The sequence below is a fragment of the Brugia malayi genome (assembly GCF_000002995.4).
Source record: "Brugia malayi strain FR3 genome assembly, contig: Bm_v4_Chr4_scaffold_001, whole genome shotgun sequence".
NCBI classification, from domain to species: Eukaryota; Metazoa; Nematoda; class Chromadorea; order Rhabditida; family Onchocercidae; genus Brugia; species Brugia malayi.
Window position 1 is genome coordinate 12,405,367 of NW_025062478.1, and position 16,632 is coordinate 12,421,998.

Genomic DNA, 16,632 nt, shown 5'->3' on the forward strand with positions numbered 1-16,632 from the left:
ATTAAATCCTAGTTTGAGAATTTGATCAAGACTTTTATCCAAGGAATTTTAATTCTTTAATAGAAAGGATATCTATAAATGATAAAGTTTACCATCAGCCCTAATTTCTGATTCCATCTGACTTATTCATTCCCTTCGGCTTTCATGAAAATGACAAATTCATGGACTAAGTATGAAATATGTAAAAAGCAGTCATAATGCTAACCACTGCTAAGCATTTTATCTAAGGAACTGTAAGTCGCTAAAATTCTTTATAATAATTTTTATGGAAATTAATTGATTAGAAATCCGATTGTATTAGTGAGATATTTCCAGAATGAAATATCAAATTTCCTAATAAAAAAAGAGAAAGGGAAGAGGTGGTTGATACATATTGTAGCACTGCCATAGAAACCTTTCAATGTTAGATGAATGGAGTTATATTATCCAGGTATGATAATATGTTTGTGCATCATTATTGAATGTGCAAGGATAGTTGGAGAGCCAATAGCCCAGTTCTTGGCCTATGCAAGACAGGTTGATGTATGTCTAACAAGTAAGTATCTTTGTATGTATGGCTGGGTGGGGTACATATTGGTCACACTGACCCCGCATATAGGATGCATGTTACATCGGTAAATGCCTTATGCTTGGCCTCATTCGTCTGCACCCTTACATTTGTGTTTGACAAATCGATTGCTGGTTTATAGTTAATACAATACTCTCGATATCCATAGGAGCCTACACTGATCGCTCAGTGAAAGTACCATTGAGCAATGGATATAATGAAAGTTAATATGTGACAGCAAGGTGTTCGTTCTAGTCAGGAAACTCACCTGGTGATGATGAATGCACCACCGCCAAAGTTTACCTTTCCCCTGGACAAGAACGCAATGTAGATGGACAGATACTGTTTTGCTTCACCTGTTCAACGGTCCACTAGTATTCCTGACTACAATGAACGTCTTGCCGTCACATGCTTTCATTGATCAGATGATACTTAACCATATCAAATTTCATATGAGGTAAACATTGTGTCATTCCTTTTTCTTTCATTCCTCTCATTTCTTTTATTGTATGATTTCTTCCTTCCTGTTTTCTTTTTTTGTCTAGTTGAGTTAATCAATCTCAAGACCTCGAAATCATCATGACATTTGAATTAGTAAATGAATCGAAACAACTTCATTCGTGGATAAAAATGCATAGAAATACATAAGTAAACAACAGTAAAATAAATAAACAGTTTCCTGCCTCGTTTGATCATATTTCAAAGACACATGCATACACGCGTAAAGGGAACTCCATTCAATGTATTATGCCCGTAATATACTTGAGAGAAAGAAAAATGAAATATACGATAGATAAAATGAGAAGAAATATTTCGAAAACATCTAGTGAAAAAACACCACTTGAACAGCTAGCTTCTTCCGAACAAACTAGAATGTGAAAGAAAATTCTACAGTGAAAGGGAGAGAAAGAGAGAAATGAGGTACCAGTAATAAATTACGTAAGGGAATTAAGATCTTAACAAAAGTGTAACTAAATACTATGAGCGTCTCACTATTGCAATTGAACCTAAAAAACGTGGAAAAAGGCAAAAACTAAACAATAGTAGGCTCGAACAACACATAAAGAATTAGGATGCATGCGATACCCTCCAATTTCCTAAAAAGGTACATTGTAGCGTCGAAAAACAAGTAAATTAACGCCAGCAGGCAAAGTAAACTGAAAAAAAGAAGCTATTAATTATGGTGAAGTTCCGGTAAAGTTTCGAAACATCAAACTTGTCACATAACTATCTCGCAGTATTTGATGTTTGAAAATAGAAATAATGTTGTCATGGTGACAGAGACAGTAAAAAATCTTACTTTTCTTTGCAGAAAGACTACACTTAGTGATTACACTACTGCACTTTTATCATTGGTGTATAATTAGTACAAACAAAATTATGCAATGTGAATGAAACTCAGGAAGGAAATGCATTATAATTCAGACTTTTCAAAACAACTATTTACATGCTTTGCACAATCAGCTAGTTGTAGCAGGCACTGTGGCAAACTACAACCTTCACCTGTAATCTGAATTTGAAGTAACAACCGATAAATGTTCTTCCAAAGATCCAACATTTTCGAATTACAACGAGCTACCAAACACTGCAATTTAAATTAGAAATTGGTGGTGCAGAAACTAAAAAAAAAATGAAACAAAAAGAATTTCGGGCAAATAAATCCGCTATACCTGCAGAGCATCCTTGACAATGTTTCGGACATATTGCACAAAGAGATGTAATGTTTCGCGGTAACTATTAAGATGCATTAAAGAATCATCTTCCTGTAAAGAAAAATGAATTGAAAACTGATGAATTTCTTTGCAGTTAGTATGACGTGAAGAGATTCAAGAATAGTCTCATGTATAATGCTATTATGTGAAGAATAGTGAGTTCAAAATTGAGCAATTTATGATGAAATCTCAGTAGCCTTAATGTGCTGAATATGTACTCAGAAATATCAATAAAAACAATAGCAAAAAAATTATGCGATTAAAAGCCATGCGACCTCAACCATCGAAAGTTTAACTGTTGATAGGGTTAGACAAAATTGAATGTTTTCTTCCGAAAGAAAAATGTACAGCCCTAACTACCTGCCATCGCTCAACCACATTGTTCAAATGTGTGTGTAAACATTGTTCAAATGATATAATGTATATTTCATGCGTTTATAAATTCATGTATAAATCAACCAAAATTGAGTGGAATCATTCCCTTATTCCGTTGTAACATATCAATTTTTTATTGTTATTTCAATAGTTTCTGCTAAAACCAAGAGAAAAAAATTCTTCATATACCCAAAATATATAATATCAATATTCACATTTACAAAAAAAGAAAAAAAATGAAAATACTAACAAAAAATTCTTTTTTCTCTTCCTCTGAAGCAGAAAGTGAGGTTTCCAGGTGCAGCATTAATGGTTGAGTTGTTACGAATAATGCAGCCAATGATCTACGTGAACGTTTGATGCGTGCATCGGCAGTACTGACACGTGTATTAACATCTAAAAATATTAGATAAATAAGAATTAAAATTTTCGCTGTTTGATAAAAGATTCCTTCTTTTTTTTGAAAACATGAAATCAATAATGACGTGTTGCTACTGTAATAGTGGAGTTCAGAAATATTTTGCACTTCAAAATAAAATTTTGAATTGAAAATACGAACCTGAACATTTTGTACTCTCTAAAGCAGCTCTCAAGGCTGTTATACACTCTCGAAGACATATTTTATCATGCTTTTTGGATGACTTTGTTCTTGTGGCTCTAGTAATCTTCCCCACCACATAGTTGAAACATGCGCTATAATGCTCGATCGCTTGTCTTTCATAATCTTTTAGCTTACGAGGTAAGCCAACAGTGCTGTATTGCTGTAATAGTCAAAAATGTTGGTGTAATAAGTGCGCTGTTATAATATTTAAAAATGAATGGTAAAAGGACCAAACGCATATCAATATGAAATTGCGGAATAATTGGAACAAAATGTATGCATACCCCATATCATTTTATAAGAATGAAATCTGTTTTTTCAATAATAACAAATGGAACATCGGTTAAATCAATGACTGGAAAAGACAGCTACTTGTTTTTATGGATAAAGAAGTGTAAGGCAGGTATAGATCAACCCTATTGCATAAAAAGTTATTATTGATAGCACTGTAGAAATAATTCAGTAAATAAAAATAATTCTAAATAATAATTCAGCAAGTCGTTCCAGAAATTTAAACAGCTACGGCGAAATATTAACAAAACCAACAATATAAATACAGCCTACCGCTGCATGCTGAAATAATTTACCGAATCGAAACAAAATTTCAATAATACACCGGTCAGCTTCATAATGCATTTTTGGAGAACATCTCACAGAATCACGAATTAATGTGTAAGCTGACTGAGCACGATTCAAAAATTCATGTATTTCAACTGTCATCTACAAAATACAGTCATAATTTTTGACAACAATACAACCTGAAAAAGTGAAAACTCGTTTAAACTTTTTTAGCAGTGAATTCAACTACGATTAGAAACCCAGCTTCAGAATTTTGGAAGTCAAGAATCCATATAGCTTTAACTAAAATTAGCCTTCAGTGTCCTTCATTCAATCAACTATGCATTAAAAATACAGAACCACCTTTTCAGGATGACTTTGTATCATTCCCGGTTGCACATTGTCTTGAAGTCTTACTGCATAGGTGAGGTAAATACCAGCCAAATCCTTACTAATACTTTCAAACAGTGGGAACTGAGTACTTCGGAAATCAGCAATGGTAGTCAATGCACGCTGATAATGCTCGATTGCCTGCATATAAAAGTAGTAAAGAATATGATTGAGAAAACAATAGTAAATAGCAAATGAAGAAAAAATATGCCTCAAAAAAACTCTACATATTTGGAGTAAATTTTTTTCTGCTTTTTACATGAAAATTCAAACCAAAGAATTTACATGAAACATGAACATGAAAATTTTACATGAAAATTCAAACCAAAGAAAAAAAAAAATCCATACTAACCTCTAAAACACAGTTTTTCTCCTTCTCCGGATCATATGGCAAACTAAAATCAGTAAAATACATTTGGCAGTGTAACTGTAAACGGTACAGCTGACCAATATTTGATAACAAAAATGCCTCGTTGACGTGATCACCAACCAAACCAAATAGTGAAATGCCCTAGAAAATTTTCGAACGTCGCAATAAAAAATACAACCAAAAAAATTTCTACAACAAATTCTGAAAGACAACTGCTAAATGTAAATAGTTCGCTAAAATGAAACAAGCGATTTTGTTCATAAAAAGAAATAAATAAATAATTAAAATGAAACCTTTTTCAGCATTATACTTTTAAACATCATATATTTTAAGCATTAGCAGATTATCTCTGATATTGTTAATAATTATTAGTAGAATTAAACTTGAAATCTGCGAAGATAAAGATATAACTATTTAATATATAAGTACATAACATTTAATACAAAATACCTGCAAAAGCAGCTTTTTCCCAGCTTTCACGGTCATCTCAACCATTTCTTCCGGTTCCATAACACTTACTACTTTACATGAAGTATCATTTGTAGTATTCAGCGCATCCACATCCATTGCTATGTACTGCTGCATTGCTTCTGGAAACAAGAAAATAACTGTCTTTGTATTTCATTTGTTTTTTTCTTGAAAAAAAAATTTTTCTTTTTTTTTTTAAATTGATACTCCTTTGACTTTCATCTATTACATTTTATTTTGCACTAAGAATAACTTACTGTCGTAGGATATATCAAATAACAACCATTAACCGCATTCAAAAATGCAAAATGAAGTAATAAGTAAACAATCAGAAATACTTGCCTTTATCAGTGAACAATTTTGCTCCTTTCTGTGCCGCACGCTGCACGAAGCCTTTAAGTCGTTCGATATGATGAACAGCCAAAATATTCTTCAAATTACCCAAACGACGAGCTAACTGATCTGGATAAAGAATAGCATCCGCGGTCGGTGGGAATAAAGACATCGGAGCTGTAAAATAACCACTGTAGATGAAAGCAATAAATTTATCTGCAAAAAACTTCAAAATCACAGGCTTTAATTTTATTTTTCGAAAAAATAGAAGAATAAAATGGAAGAAATAAAAATAAATACAGCGCAGAAAAATTACTTACCAATTTTTTTACCACTTGCAATAGCTACATCAGCAGCGCGCTCCGAAATTGCTAACAATTCGACAAATGGCATGTGGAAAGTTTTCGGGAATGCCCAACTATATGGACGATCTGAAAATATTCTAGATTAAAAGAAGTTAAAAAGAATTTGACAGAATTTCACATTAAAAATAAAAAAGCCAGTAAAGATCTTATTTAGCAATATGGTCAAGCATATTCTAAACATGTGCTGCGCTGAATATTGAATGACAAGGATAACATCTCAACCGATGATTCTGTGATAGATTTCAGTTTATAGCTACGATAAAAACATCAACATTCATAATTCTTTGCCCATAAGCTCATTGTCACACATTGCTTCAAATTATATATGCATAAAACATACTCCTAACATAGTTAAAATAATGAAGAAAATATGGTTTAAAGCGTTGCAAAATATAGCAACTTTTCACATGAAATAAAGTAAAGCTCACTGAATATAATTTTAAATGCTCCATCAACTAATAAAAGCAGTATTCACTATTCCTCCACTTCCATACTGTCAATCCAATTTTACAATTCCTCACTAGTTATTTAAGTTTTATGTCCAACAAATTACAGTGTATTTTCTAGAAGGAATAAAACGAAATCTGCAAGTTTTGGAATGACGTCTTCTTCCTATGAAATTTGTTTCCTGTCTACCCTGTTCTTCCTGAATCTGTGGAGGTCATTCATCGGTAACTTACGCTTGTCGACAACACTAACTCTGCAATATCCCTGACACAGAAAACTGAAATACTCACTTTTTGATTTTTATCAGCTTTATTTCATGTTATGTATATCCTAATACTTCCGATAATCTCCCATTTTCCCTCTAAATAGTATATAAGTCAGAATACCCTTGAAAATAATTCGCAGAAAATGAAACTTCAGTTAAAAAACAAGTAAAAACTACCTTTATCGCTTCTACAGATTTTTGCAAGAGATCCATCACAGATTCCAACATAATTAGCAGAATTTAAATTGACAGCAACTGTAGGAACGGTAAAAGAATTGGTTTGAATCTGAATGTCACTTTCAGTAGAGCCAACATATCCAACTTCTTTCGATTCATTTATATTTCCTCTTTCTTGAATCCCTGAACCATTATCACCAAAGTCATCCATTGATGAAGATAATGGAGTTGTTGCAGCAGTAGCATCAGCAGAAAATACCGAGTACGAATCTTAATAGAATTATGTAAGCATAGTTGAATTAATACTGTTCATTATAAAAAACAAAGTTAAAAATTGTTCACCATGATTATTATTGAGGCAATCTAACGCTTGTGCTTTGATCTGCTTATCACGATAGCAACGTTTCAGATCAGCCTGGAGAAAAACTGATTAACTCATGAAAAAGAAATGGATAGATTACGTGCATAACTTCCTTATTTCATTATTACTTCTAGTTCTCAGCATTAATGAACTCCACCTTAGCCTGATCTTTAACCGGCAGTGAACTACACGCAATATTGCCAAGGGCTTCCGCGATATGACACATCATCGCAGGAAGTAAAGCTCGCGCTGTGGCTAGATTTCGTTGAGAATGTTCGGAGTTTAGACCTGCATTCAAAGCGAGTACCGCAACTGAAGTAATGTGAATTAGTAAACAACCATTAACTAATCATTCGCTCACTAATTTAAAGGAAGTTAAAGAGTACTTAAATTTAATTTGCTGAATTTTTAATGCTGAGTAGTATCACCAAGGTGAAATTTAAAGAAATATAATTACACTTGGATTTATAGCAGATTATCTTACTTTTAATTGTTTTTTAATGTTGATGCATTGACTTATTACGTAGTTTCTTCTTAAAGATGTGTGAAAGAGTGAAAGTTTCTTTTTAAAAATATGTGCAAGAGTGAAACAATTTTACTTAATACATTAACATATCTATGAATTGTTCTGGGCATTAGTAGCTTTATAAATTATGGAATACTGATTTACATGCAGTTAACATCAGTAACATTAGATTCTCTACGATCTTGTTATTTATTGTTATGATCTTGTTGTTCATTTCTTGTTCAGTCCATGATTTGACGAAATTAAGTACTAACGACAGCAGTAGAGTCCAACGCGTGCAAATCTCAATGTTCGGCCATATCTTGACAAAATAAATGAACTATCAGCCAACATACGATAAGCACTTCCAGCACGAATAAACAAAATGGAACGGACATCTACCTTAAGCATTGCGTCTGCTTCTTCTAAAAATAAACAACTTACAAAAAAATTAGTTTGCCAAGATATTAGTGCACGTTTTCGAATGATCAAACAATGAGAATATTTTTTGGCAAAAGTTAACGAAATGATAAGAAATAAAAAATGAATAACGAAAGAATAAAAAATAAGCACTAACCTCTCCCAAGATCAATGTTCGTGCCCATATCTCGGATAAAAGACATCGGATCAGGCAAAGGTTTTCCCAGCCGTTGAGCCTCTTGTTCCATTTGATCAAATAAATCCATATATCGCAAACCCTAAATATGAATAAAAACAATGTTCATGAAGAAATAATAAGTAATTTGACCAATGAAAGCACTAGTATCCTTCACTAAATATCTCATAGAAGTCATTCATACTAAAATACAAAATCTGCGAAAATTTACGGTATAAAGAAAAGACAGAGAGAACATAACCATTTTTCCTTCTTTTATCAAACATACTCAATTAATGCCAGAAAAAAAGCAGTAAAGCAACAGTTATTATAACAGGCGGGTTTTCATAGGATTTACCCCATGCCTCCTTTTGATAAAAAGAACTAACTTCTAAACAGTGTTCTAGGGCCTCCTTACAGCAGTCTTCCTTTGTTGCACAGTTTGGTAACGTACGCAACTTTGGTGGCTTCTCACGTCTACTAACTGTGTAACGTGTCTTCATCAATGACTCAATCTGCAAATAATCCCTCATTTGTATTAGATTTATCATCTAAGCTACGTTACCAAATTCTGATCTAAACAGTAAAATCACTGAATTAAAATTCAATCATTTAAAACAGACTAGTGTCAATTTTAAAACTTAGTGCTGCAGTTTTATATGGAAAAAAGATAAGTTCTGATTCTAAAATACTGTGAATTTTAATCTTCTTTCCTCTTTCACTGTTCATTTTACATATTCATTTCACTGAAGCACTCTTTAACCCTCACCGAAATAGCCGCATAACTAGCGTATTCTTCACCGTATTCTCGCTGCCATTTATCATCATAAGTCCACTGAGGTTCGGCACGTTCCATCTCCTCTTCTTGGCCTGCACTACGTTTCACTGCGTCACAACCATATGAAAGATACAAGTTCGCTAGCAAATAGTATACACATGCTACTATCTAAAATGTAAATATTAGAGTAAATTAATGAGCAAAGTAGATTCTAGTGCAACAATCATTGTAAATTGAGTTTATAATCGTGATATTACACCCCATGTAAATTGAGTTTATAATCGTGATATTACACTAGATTTAAACCCATTCATTTTTTAAAAAGAGGAAAAAGCTATCGCTAAGAAATTGCAACCTGAAATCTTATTTACAGATTGTTCGAGAAACTATGATTACATCCTCCCTCACGGAAATATGAGATTAATTCGAAATCAAGGAGTGAATGAAACTGAAACTTGAGAATAGCAACAGTAAACCAACCTGTGGATGTTTCTTTCGATCAATAATACCCAAGCATACATTCAGAAGACGAAATGCAGCATTAGCAATACGTTTTGGGCGTCTGTGCGCAGAACGACGCATAAGATTACGAGCTACCTGGAGAGAAAAAATTGAACTACAATATAACCAAAAGACTCGTTATAAATCAAAGCAGTGAAAAAACCGTTATTCTATTCCGTTACTTTTTGTCGCATATGAAAAAATGCAGGATATAACTTTTCAGAACAATAAGCGAATTTTCGAAACTCTCATTCCGATTTCTCGAAACTCTCAGATTTCTTAAAAATAAATCTCAAAAGTAAATCTCAATAGGAAAAACAAATTGAAAGATTCAGAACTAAATGTGAAACAATTTTTTGAAAAAATGAGAAGCAATGATCTCTTACTTTATAGATAAGTATTCCGACACTCAGCGTAAATGGATTAGCCGTAGAGTCTTCCAAAAGATCACCACAAAGCGGTGTCAAATCCCACAATCGCAACATTGGTTCACGATCACTGTCTCCTTTGTCTGCGTTAAATAAATGTTTATATAAATACATATATATTTTTAAATAAATACTTTTTCCCCACAAAGAAAAAGAGCTGCCAGACTAATTTAAAGATTTTTTTCTTTATTCTCATGACCCATTCGTACTTCTTATATTGATAAACAAGTGATTCCCTCTTCCAAGAAATGCGTTTTACCATGACACAACCAATATGTGTGTCCTTCCTGCGCAACTTTGTCCTGAAGAAACGCAATGATGTTTTCCGCAACATTTCTTAAAATGAGTGGGTCAAATTTCGAGTTTTCCAAATGTGGGATATCTTCGGTACGAATCAGCTCATACTCCTGGAAATGAAATTAACTGAGCAAAATAGCTAAGTAAGTAGAGAAACTTGGAGATCATAGCAATGCAATAGAAGTATCAAACTATAAAATTTCTTTTTATTAAACCAAAAAAAAAACTTTCAATGATAAAAAATATTTGAATAATGATAAATTACCTTTACATAGCCACCTAAATGCCAACAAAGTAATGCTTCAGGTGCATTACACATTGACTGGTCCAAATACAAGTCTACCCCGGTTAAGAAGTTGATAGGACGTTGTTTGAGATCTCTGAAAATAATCAAAAACAACTCTACTTACTTACCAAATTATTCTTTTTTTTTCTCTGTTTTTTTAAATAGGAGAACTCAACAGAATTGTAGCGTAGCAATGCAGAATATGAACTAACTTGGGATGTAAAGTAACACAAGGGTTGGATTTGCAACCAAATATAGGTAAATTAACATCAACGAGCATATTGAGATCATAAAAATTCCACAATCGACCATAAGCATCTAGTTCGATCTAAAAGCAAACAAGTTCATCCGGAGTGCTAGTATTGGTTGACGGACAACTGATTTTCACAACCTGATTTCATCCGAGTATGATAGTCTTTTCTCTTCACATTAAATTTTTGAAATAAATGTAATAATAAGAATAATAGGAAAGTAATGAGCAAGAGGAAGTTTTTTACTTTTCCATCATCCATCCTTATTTTTGTGTATAAATAATCTTCCAACGGATCGACTAAACCACCACTTTCATTGATCTTTTTTGACGATTCATTTTCATAAGCTAAAAAGAAATAAAGAAAAATAGGCCTAAACTAGATGAAATAACTATATGTATAGAAATGCAGACTTTTATTGGTCTGGGCTGGAACATCTGGTTCTGCAGTAGTTGCCGTGTAATCCAACGGTGCCAAACTGAAAACACAGGAATATGGCTAAATACAATACATGAGTAATGAGCATGCAAATACTAATTAAAAAATTATCTGGAACAATTCTTATTACCTCAGAAAAAATTAGCAATGTAAGTATGCTTGCTTACCTCCTAGTATACAAACTCTCAGTTATCATTTTGCGATGCATATCGGCAATGATATCACCAGTTGTAATTGCAGTTTTGGCACCAGCAAAACCAATAAGGCATTGAGACTTAGAATTAAGAAAATCTGCCACAGAAGAAATGCCAACAGTTGGATTCATATAGGCGTACTGAAAACAAAAAAAATTAAAATCACACGAAACTCAATATATATGAGTTCTTTTTTCAAAATTTGAAAAGCTTACATTCTTTAGGTAGGCACAATTATCCAACATTAGCGTTTTCCCAATTTTATGAACTATTAAATTTAGGGGTTGCTTGGAGAAGGGTGCAGCAATAAGTTTTTTCAAAGTTTCAGCTTCAGCAATGACATCAATACCACCAACTATAGCATCAATATAGCAATCAGCAAGACGAAGACTGCAAAGTATATCATTTAAAAAATAGGAATATTTCAAACCTAAAGTCTTATGAACTGCGAATTTTATAATAAAATTGATCAATGTACGTCACAAATTTCTTCCGAAAAGCCGTGTAAGATTACAACTTGCAAGCAACTCAGCTATATTAAGTAGAGATTAGTCCCGATAAATTCGTCTTCCTAACTCTAAATTCAAATATTAGCTACCTTTCGAAACAATCTCTAATTCGAGTACTGAAACGCCATTGTCCAGTACTACTTCTATTTCCGTTTCCCGAAAAATTTCCTGATGAGGCAGTGCTAGTTGCTGTTCCATGGCTCGTTTTTGAACTGTTCTCCATTTCTGTCCAAAAATCATCGTACACATCAGCAGACCATGCATTCAGTGGTGGCACATTCAAATTTGTATTGAGTTCAAGCTTCACAACTGGCAACGGTGCTGGTTGTATTGTACTAGGCAAACAACTGCAGATAGATGGCATTTCATTAACGAGAAAAAAGTTCGACATTCGATAAATGAAAGAGTACTGAATATTTCTAAGGTGATTTCATTAGCCAGATTCTTTGAAACTACCATAGAAACGTTGCTCAAAAGTGTTGTCGTGAAATAAGGTTTGATTCGAGTAGATTGCAGAACCGGATAGTTAATGCCTTGCAGAGAAAGTGCTGTTTAATTAATCTTTATTTTATTGAGAGAAAAATTGTCATTCATCGTAACTACTGAACAATATTAGAAAGTCTGAGGTAGTTTAAGGAAAACAGTAAATGAGTGAAAGATTGCTATACGAACACAGTCCAAGTATATCCATCGTGATACCTAATTGTGAGTTCTCAAAATACTGCAATAAATCACAAATAGGTTTCATGTGTATCAAATCAATTCTTAATTAAAATGCTATGCAATATGTGGCGCATAAACCGAAATAACTAACAGGATTGGCTTCGCATTATAGGCAATCATCGATCCATCATTAATTGTCGGACTGGATGCCGACGTTGACAGTGACAATGTCTCAGCCATTAATCATCAAACTTTCGAAACTTCAATGCAAAATAATCATTATTCGTTCTTTTTTTTACTGATACTTCCAACAAAATTTCTCGAACTTTATTTTTATTTAAAGCAAAGAAAATTTTTTACTTCCATTTTGCATGAAATTTACTAATTTAACGGTAGACAGCAGTTCTCAACACTTTCTCAACCCTTGCCGCCGCACTTTTAAAAATACTGTTATACTTTCATTCACATTTTAAAAAATCATAAAAATTAAATCTGATCCCTACCACCCAGTAACGAACAAGATGCAGCACCTACAAACCGTATTTGCTAAGTGTTCGAAAGTTAGTAATATTTGACGGCTGTACGTCTGCCTTCTCCACTACATTCAAGTCACTTCACTACCGTAATCCTCCGTAGTGTTCTCACTTTCTCATCCTCTCTCTCCCTCTCTTTCTCTCCCTCTCTCTCCCTCTCTCTCTCTACCATTCTATATACAAATAAACGATACATTCACACATAGATATTTTGATGCTTTTATCGATTTATCGAGAAATCCCGGTGATATTATTAGCAGAGGAATTATCTTAACCGTTAATTAGTTAACTATAAATTAGCATAACAAATTACTGAGATATTTACTCATTCAATAACTTTTGCAGTACTACATGTGTATTACATAATTGTTGGAGTTTACCTCTTCCATCAGAGACGTCGCAGAGTGGCACTGTTGGAAAGATTTCATTTCATAGGGAATAAGGGACATTCTTTCAAAAGTAAGGATTCAAATTTCTCAGAATGGTTTTGAGTATTTTTGCAAATTGATTTTGAATGTAGTTTTTTTTTTTTTAATTGAAGATCTAAAGTCTTTTGAATATAGCTTGATTAATTTCTAAATTCCGAAATTATAAAATACACAAACTAAATCCAAAAATTGTTGTCTTTAGAGTGATTTTTCATAAACCCAAAAAAAAAAAAAAAAAAAAAGTAAATAGTTTAGTTGTACTAACGGCTACAAGAAAGATGAAGTATGAACTAAATACAAACCCTGAAAAGTCATTATAGTAAACATTAATGAAGAATAAAGACGAAAAGTTCCATGATGTGACATTGTCTATAACATTGAATATTTTTATCAGCTATTACGAAAATTATATATTACTTCTAATATAATTGAATTTTATGACTCAAAATAGAAATAAATGGGATAAGAATCAAATCACATTTAAAATACTTCAAACATTGCTGATTAAATGCCACCATGGGAAAACGTCTACACTAAGTCCATTTGCAAGTGAAAACGAATGCAATGATGCATAAACGCTGAAATATTTTTGAGAGAAAATTAATAAAGTATTAATTTTCTCAATCATTAAAGTTATCTGTTATCCAGGATAAAGTAATACCTGGATTACGTGTCCAATGTAGTTATAAAACAATATCACTGAACGAGCTTACGTCAAATATCTCATATTCAATTAATTTTTGCAATTTTTAAAACTATATTTGATCAAACATGAAAATTAATTACACTAATAAATCAATTATTGCTATTATTAAATAAATTGAAATCTTATGAAACGAATGTAAAATAAGTGCAAATTTCAAACTATCTCAAGTTAAATTTTTAAAATTAGAATAAAAGTAAAAGAGTGAAAAAAATATTAGCAATAACAATTCACGTGTAGTATTTGATAAGTGCCTCAATTCCAATAAATTCTGGTGGTTCTTCATCACCGCAATCTACATAAAGTAAATCTGTATGAAGATTCTTATCAAATCGTTCTCTGATTAGATAGTGACTGAAATTGATAATGTGTTTATAATTAATATTATCAGTGTCTTTTCTTTTTTAAATTCTCTTTCTCACTCGTAAATGTCTTTCGTTATGTTTGTTTTTTCTTATTTTGATCAAGTCATTAAATTAATACTTCATAAATTTGTCTGTATAAAATTAATCTCATTACTAAAAATCTTCCAATAAGATCATACTGGACAAAATGAGTCTTAGAATAGTTCTTTAATCCATTTTGAGAGATAATCCAAGGTCGATAAGGTTAATATATTTTATAAGATTGTTTTAGACATTTATTACACTTTTATTTCACCAAATAAACTCAATTTTTTTTTATTTTTTTTTTATTCTTTTTTTGTCTCTATTTCAGTATCTCATGATTTGATTATTGGGATTTTACCTCAGGTAAATTGAAACTGTGCTGTTAACTAAACATCAATTATAATGAAATAAAATCAGAAACTTACTAGAAATCGCCACGGCTATTTTTGTAAACAATGCATAATGGCACTTTCTCATCGTTTATTTCTTTAAGTGAATGATATAGCTGTCAGAATATTTCATATTTATATTTATTTTAAATAACAATGGAATGTCAAATAATCAAACTAATCTAATATTTAATTACCACTTACTTTATTATTTATTTGACATGTGTCAACACTTCAAATGTCATTATGCTTATTATTTTGTAAGGCATTTTTGCAAGCATTCAACATACTCTAAAGGCAGTATTACGTGAAACGAATAATTCAGCAGTTTGTGGTGTAACGATACCAATGTAATAACGTTTCATTGGAAATGCTGAATTATCTTCTATACTTTTAGATTCTTTCATTCTGAAAATAAAATAAAATTCTTTATGGTAAAATACTGGGATGATCAGATGGATGCTTTGATATCATAAAATAGGTCAAAGTTTATTTAACTACTAAATAATAAATTTATTTATATTTATTTATTCCTATAGCATTGTTGTTTAATGCTGTTAATACTGCAACTGCAGTAGAATGCAAATTGTTTATACTGCAAAAAAACTGACTTCCTTGAATCCTTTTCAATTTCATTTCTTTCACAAATATATTCATGACCAAGAAATCGTGTAAACTTAAATTTTGTAAATCTAAAATAGTAATTAGTCTTTTGTTTATTTTTCCAATTCTTTTCTCTCTCCCTCTTCTCTCTCTCTCTCTCTCTCTCTCTTTCCTTCCCTCTCTTCGCTCCCATTTCCCTTTCTCAGTTCTTCTTGCCTTTTTTTTCTGCCAAAAAAAGGAGAAATTTACGATTCTGCGCGTTGTAAACGAAATACAATTGGTTCTTGTTCTTCAAATGAAATACTCTAAAATTATTGTATTTTCAAAATTTACAACCGTTTTTTCTTTATTTAAATGAATCACAGAGTAAATCCGGCATAAATCTTCCTGTAGCACACATTCCGACAATTATCCGTCAAATTGTAATAAAAATCTCGTTATATTCCGGATAACTAATCGCTTAATTTCATTGCTAATTTTATTTACAAGGATACATTTACTTCTTTTGATTTGATTTATACGAAAATGGAATTAATATAGAAGGATAATATGCATTCAGGAAATTACCTCGGAGGATTTTTCGCTTCGAGTTAAAGTTTCCGTTGACATTGTCTTCAGCCCAATTGAACATTTGTCACCATGCACGCAACATTTCTAAAGGATTTTTGTCAAAATTAAATATTCAACTTTTCATCTTAAATTTTTTTTTTCCGAATGAGAAGAGTATTACTTACAATTGGCTTATTTGAATCACATTTCGATGGTCCACGTTTTATATTTAGATTTGAAGCCATGCGATATTTTTTAAATTTAATAGAAAAATTTGTAAATTTTAACTTTATAGCTTAATTTAAACTTTCTAAAAAATTCAAGAGCTATCTATCCAATACTTTACGTTTACCATAAATCCTCTTCACGCTAGTAATAATCTTAAAATGAACTTTAGTGAGAAAATTGTTTGCTTTTATTCTCATTCAGAATTATGCAAATGTGAATAGAATAATGTAATCTAATCATCTCACATAGAATTTTAAATGGAATTTGAATAGTAAATTGAGTTTAGAATATCACTGTGTGCATTTTTGATGATTTCAAACAAATGGCTATTATAGACATTAGCTTTTTTATTTGAGGAAAATAAATCAAATGGTAAATACAAAGTGTACAAATCGT

At 31.8% G+C, this 16,632-nt stretch overlaps 2 protein-coding genes across 2 annotated transcripts; both read right to left on the reverse strand.

Annotated features, from left to right (window-relative positions):
- Positions 1–1,961: 1,961 nt before the first annotated feature.
- On the reverse strand, positions 1,962–12,654 carry Bm7692 (uncharacterized protein; the record flags this gene model as incomplete). The annotated part of the gene is made up of 28 exons (XM_001895272.2): positions 1,962–2,132; positions 2,218–2,310; positions 2,885–3,030; positions 3,194–3,395; positions 3,800–3,955; positions 4,157–4,324; positions 4,536–4,694; positions 5,004–5,143; positions 5,364–5,531; positions 5,675–5,785; positions 6,609–6,878; positions 6,951–7,023; positions 7,127–7,281; positions 7,750–7,899; positions 8,052–8,172; positions 8,459–8,584; positions 8,839–9,015; positions 9,328–9,444; positions 9,735–9,859; positions 10,036–10,183; positions 10,339–10,453; positions 10,572–10,687; positions 10,857–10,957; positions 11,024–11,088; positions 11,216–11,382; positions 11,458–11,632; positions 11,841–12,098; positions 12,566–12,654. 28 exons carry the CDS (start codon positions 12,652–12,654, stop codon positions 1,962–1,964), a joined length of 4,062 nt encoding a protein of 1,353 aa, XP_001895307.2.
- A 1,211-nt stretch (positions 12,655–13,865) lies between these two features.
- Bm7691 (protein B0207.11, putative) lies at positions 13,866–16,253 on the reverse strand (the record flags this gene model as incomplete). The annotated part of the gene is made up of 8 exons (XM_001895271.2): positions 13,866–13,953; positions 14,313–14,432; positions 14,893–14,972; positions 15,147–15,264; positions 15,468–15,548; positions 15,709–15,764; positions 16,027–16,113; positions 16,194–16,253. 8 exons carry the CDS (start codon positions 16,251–16,253, stop codon positions 13,866–13,868), a joined length of 690 nt encoding a protein of 229 aa, XP_001895306.2.
- Positions 16,254–16,632: the final 379 nt, after the last annotated feature.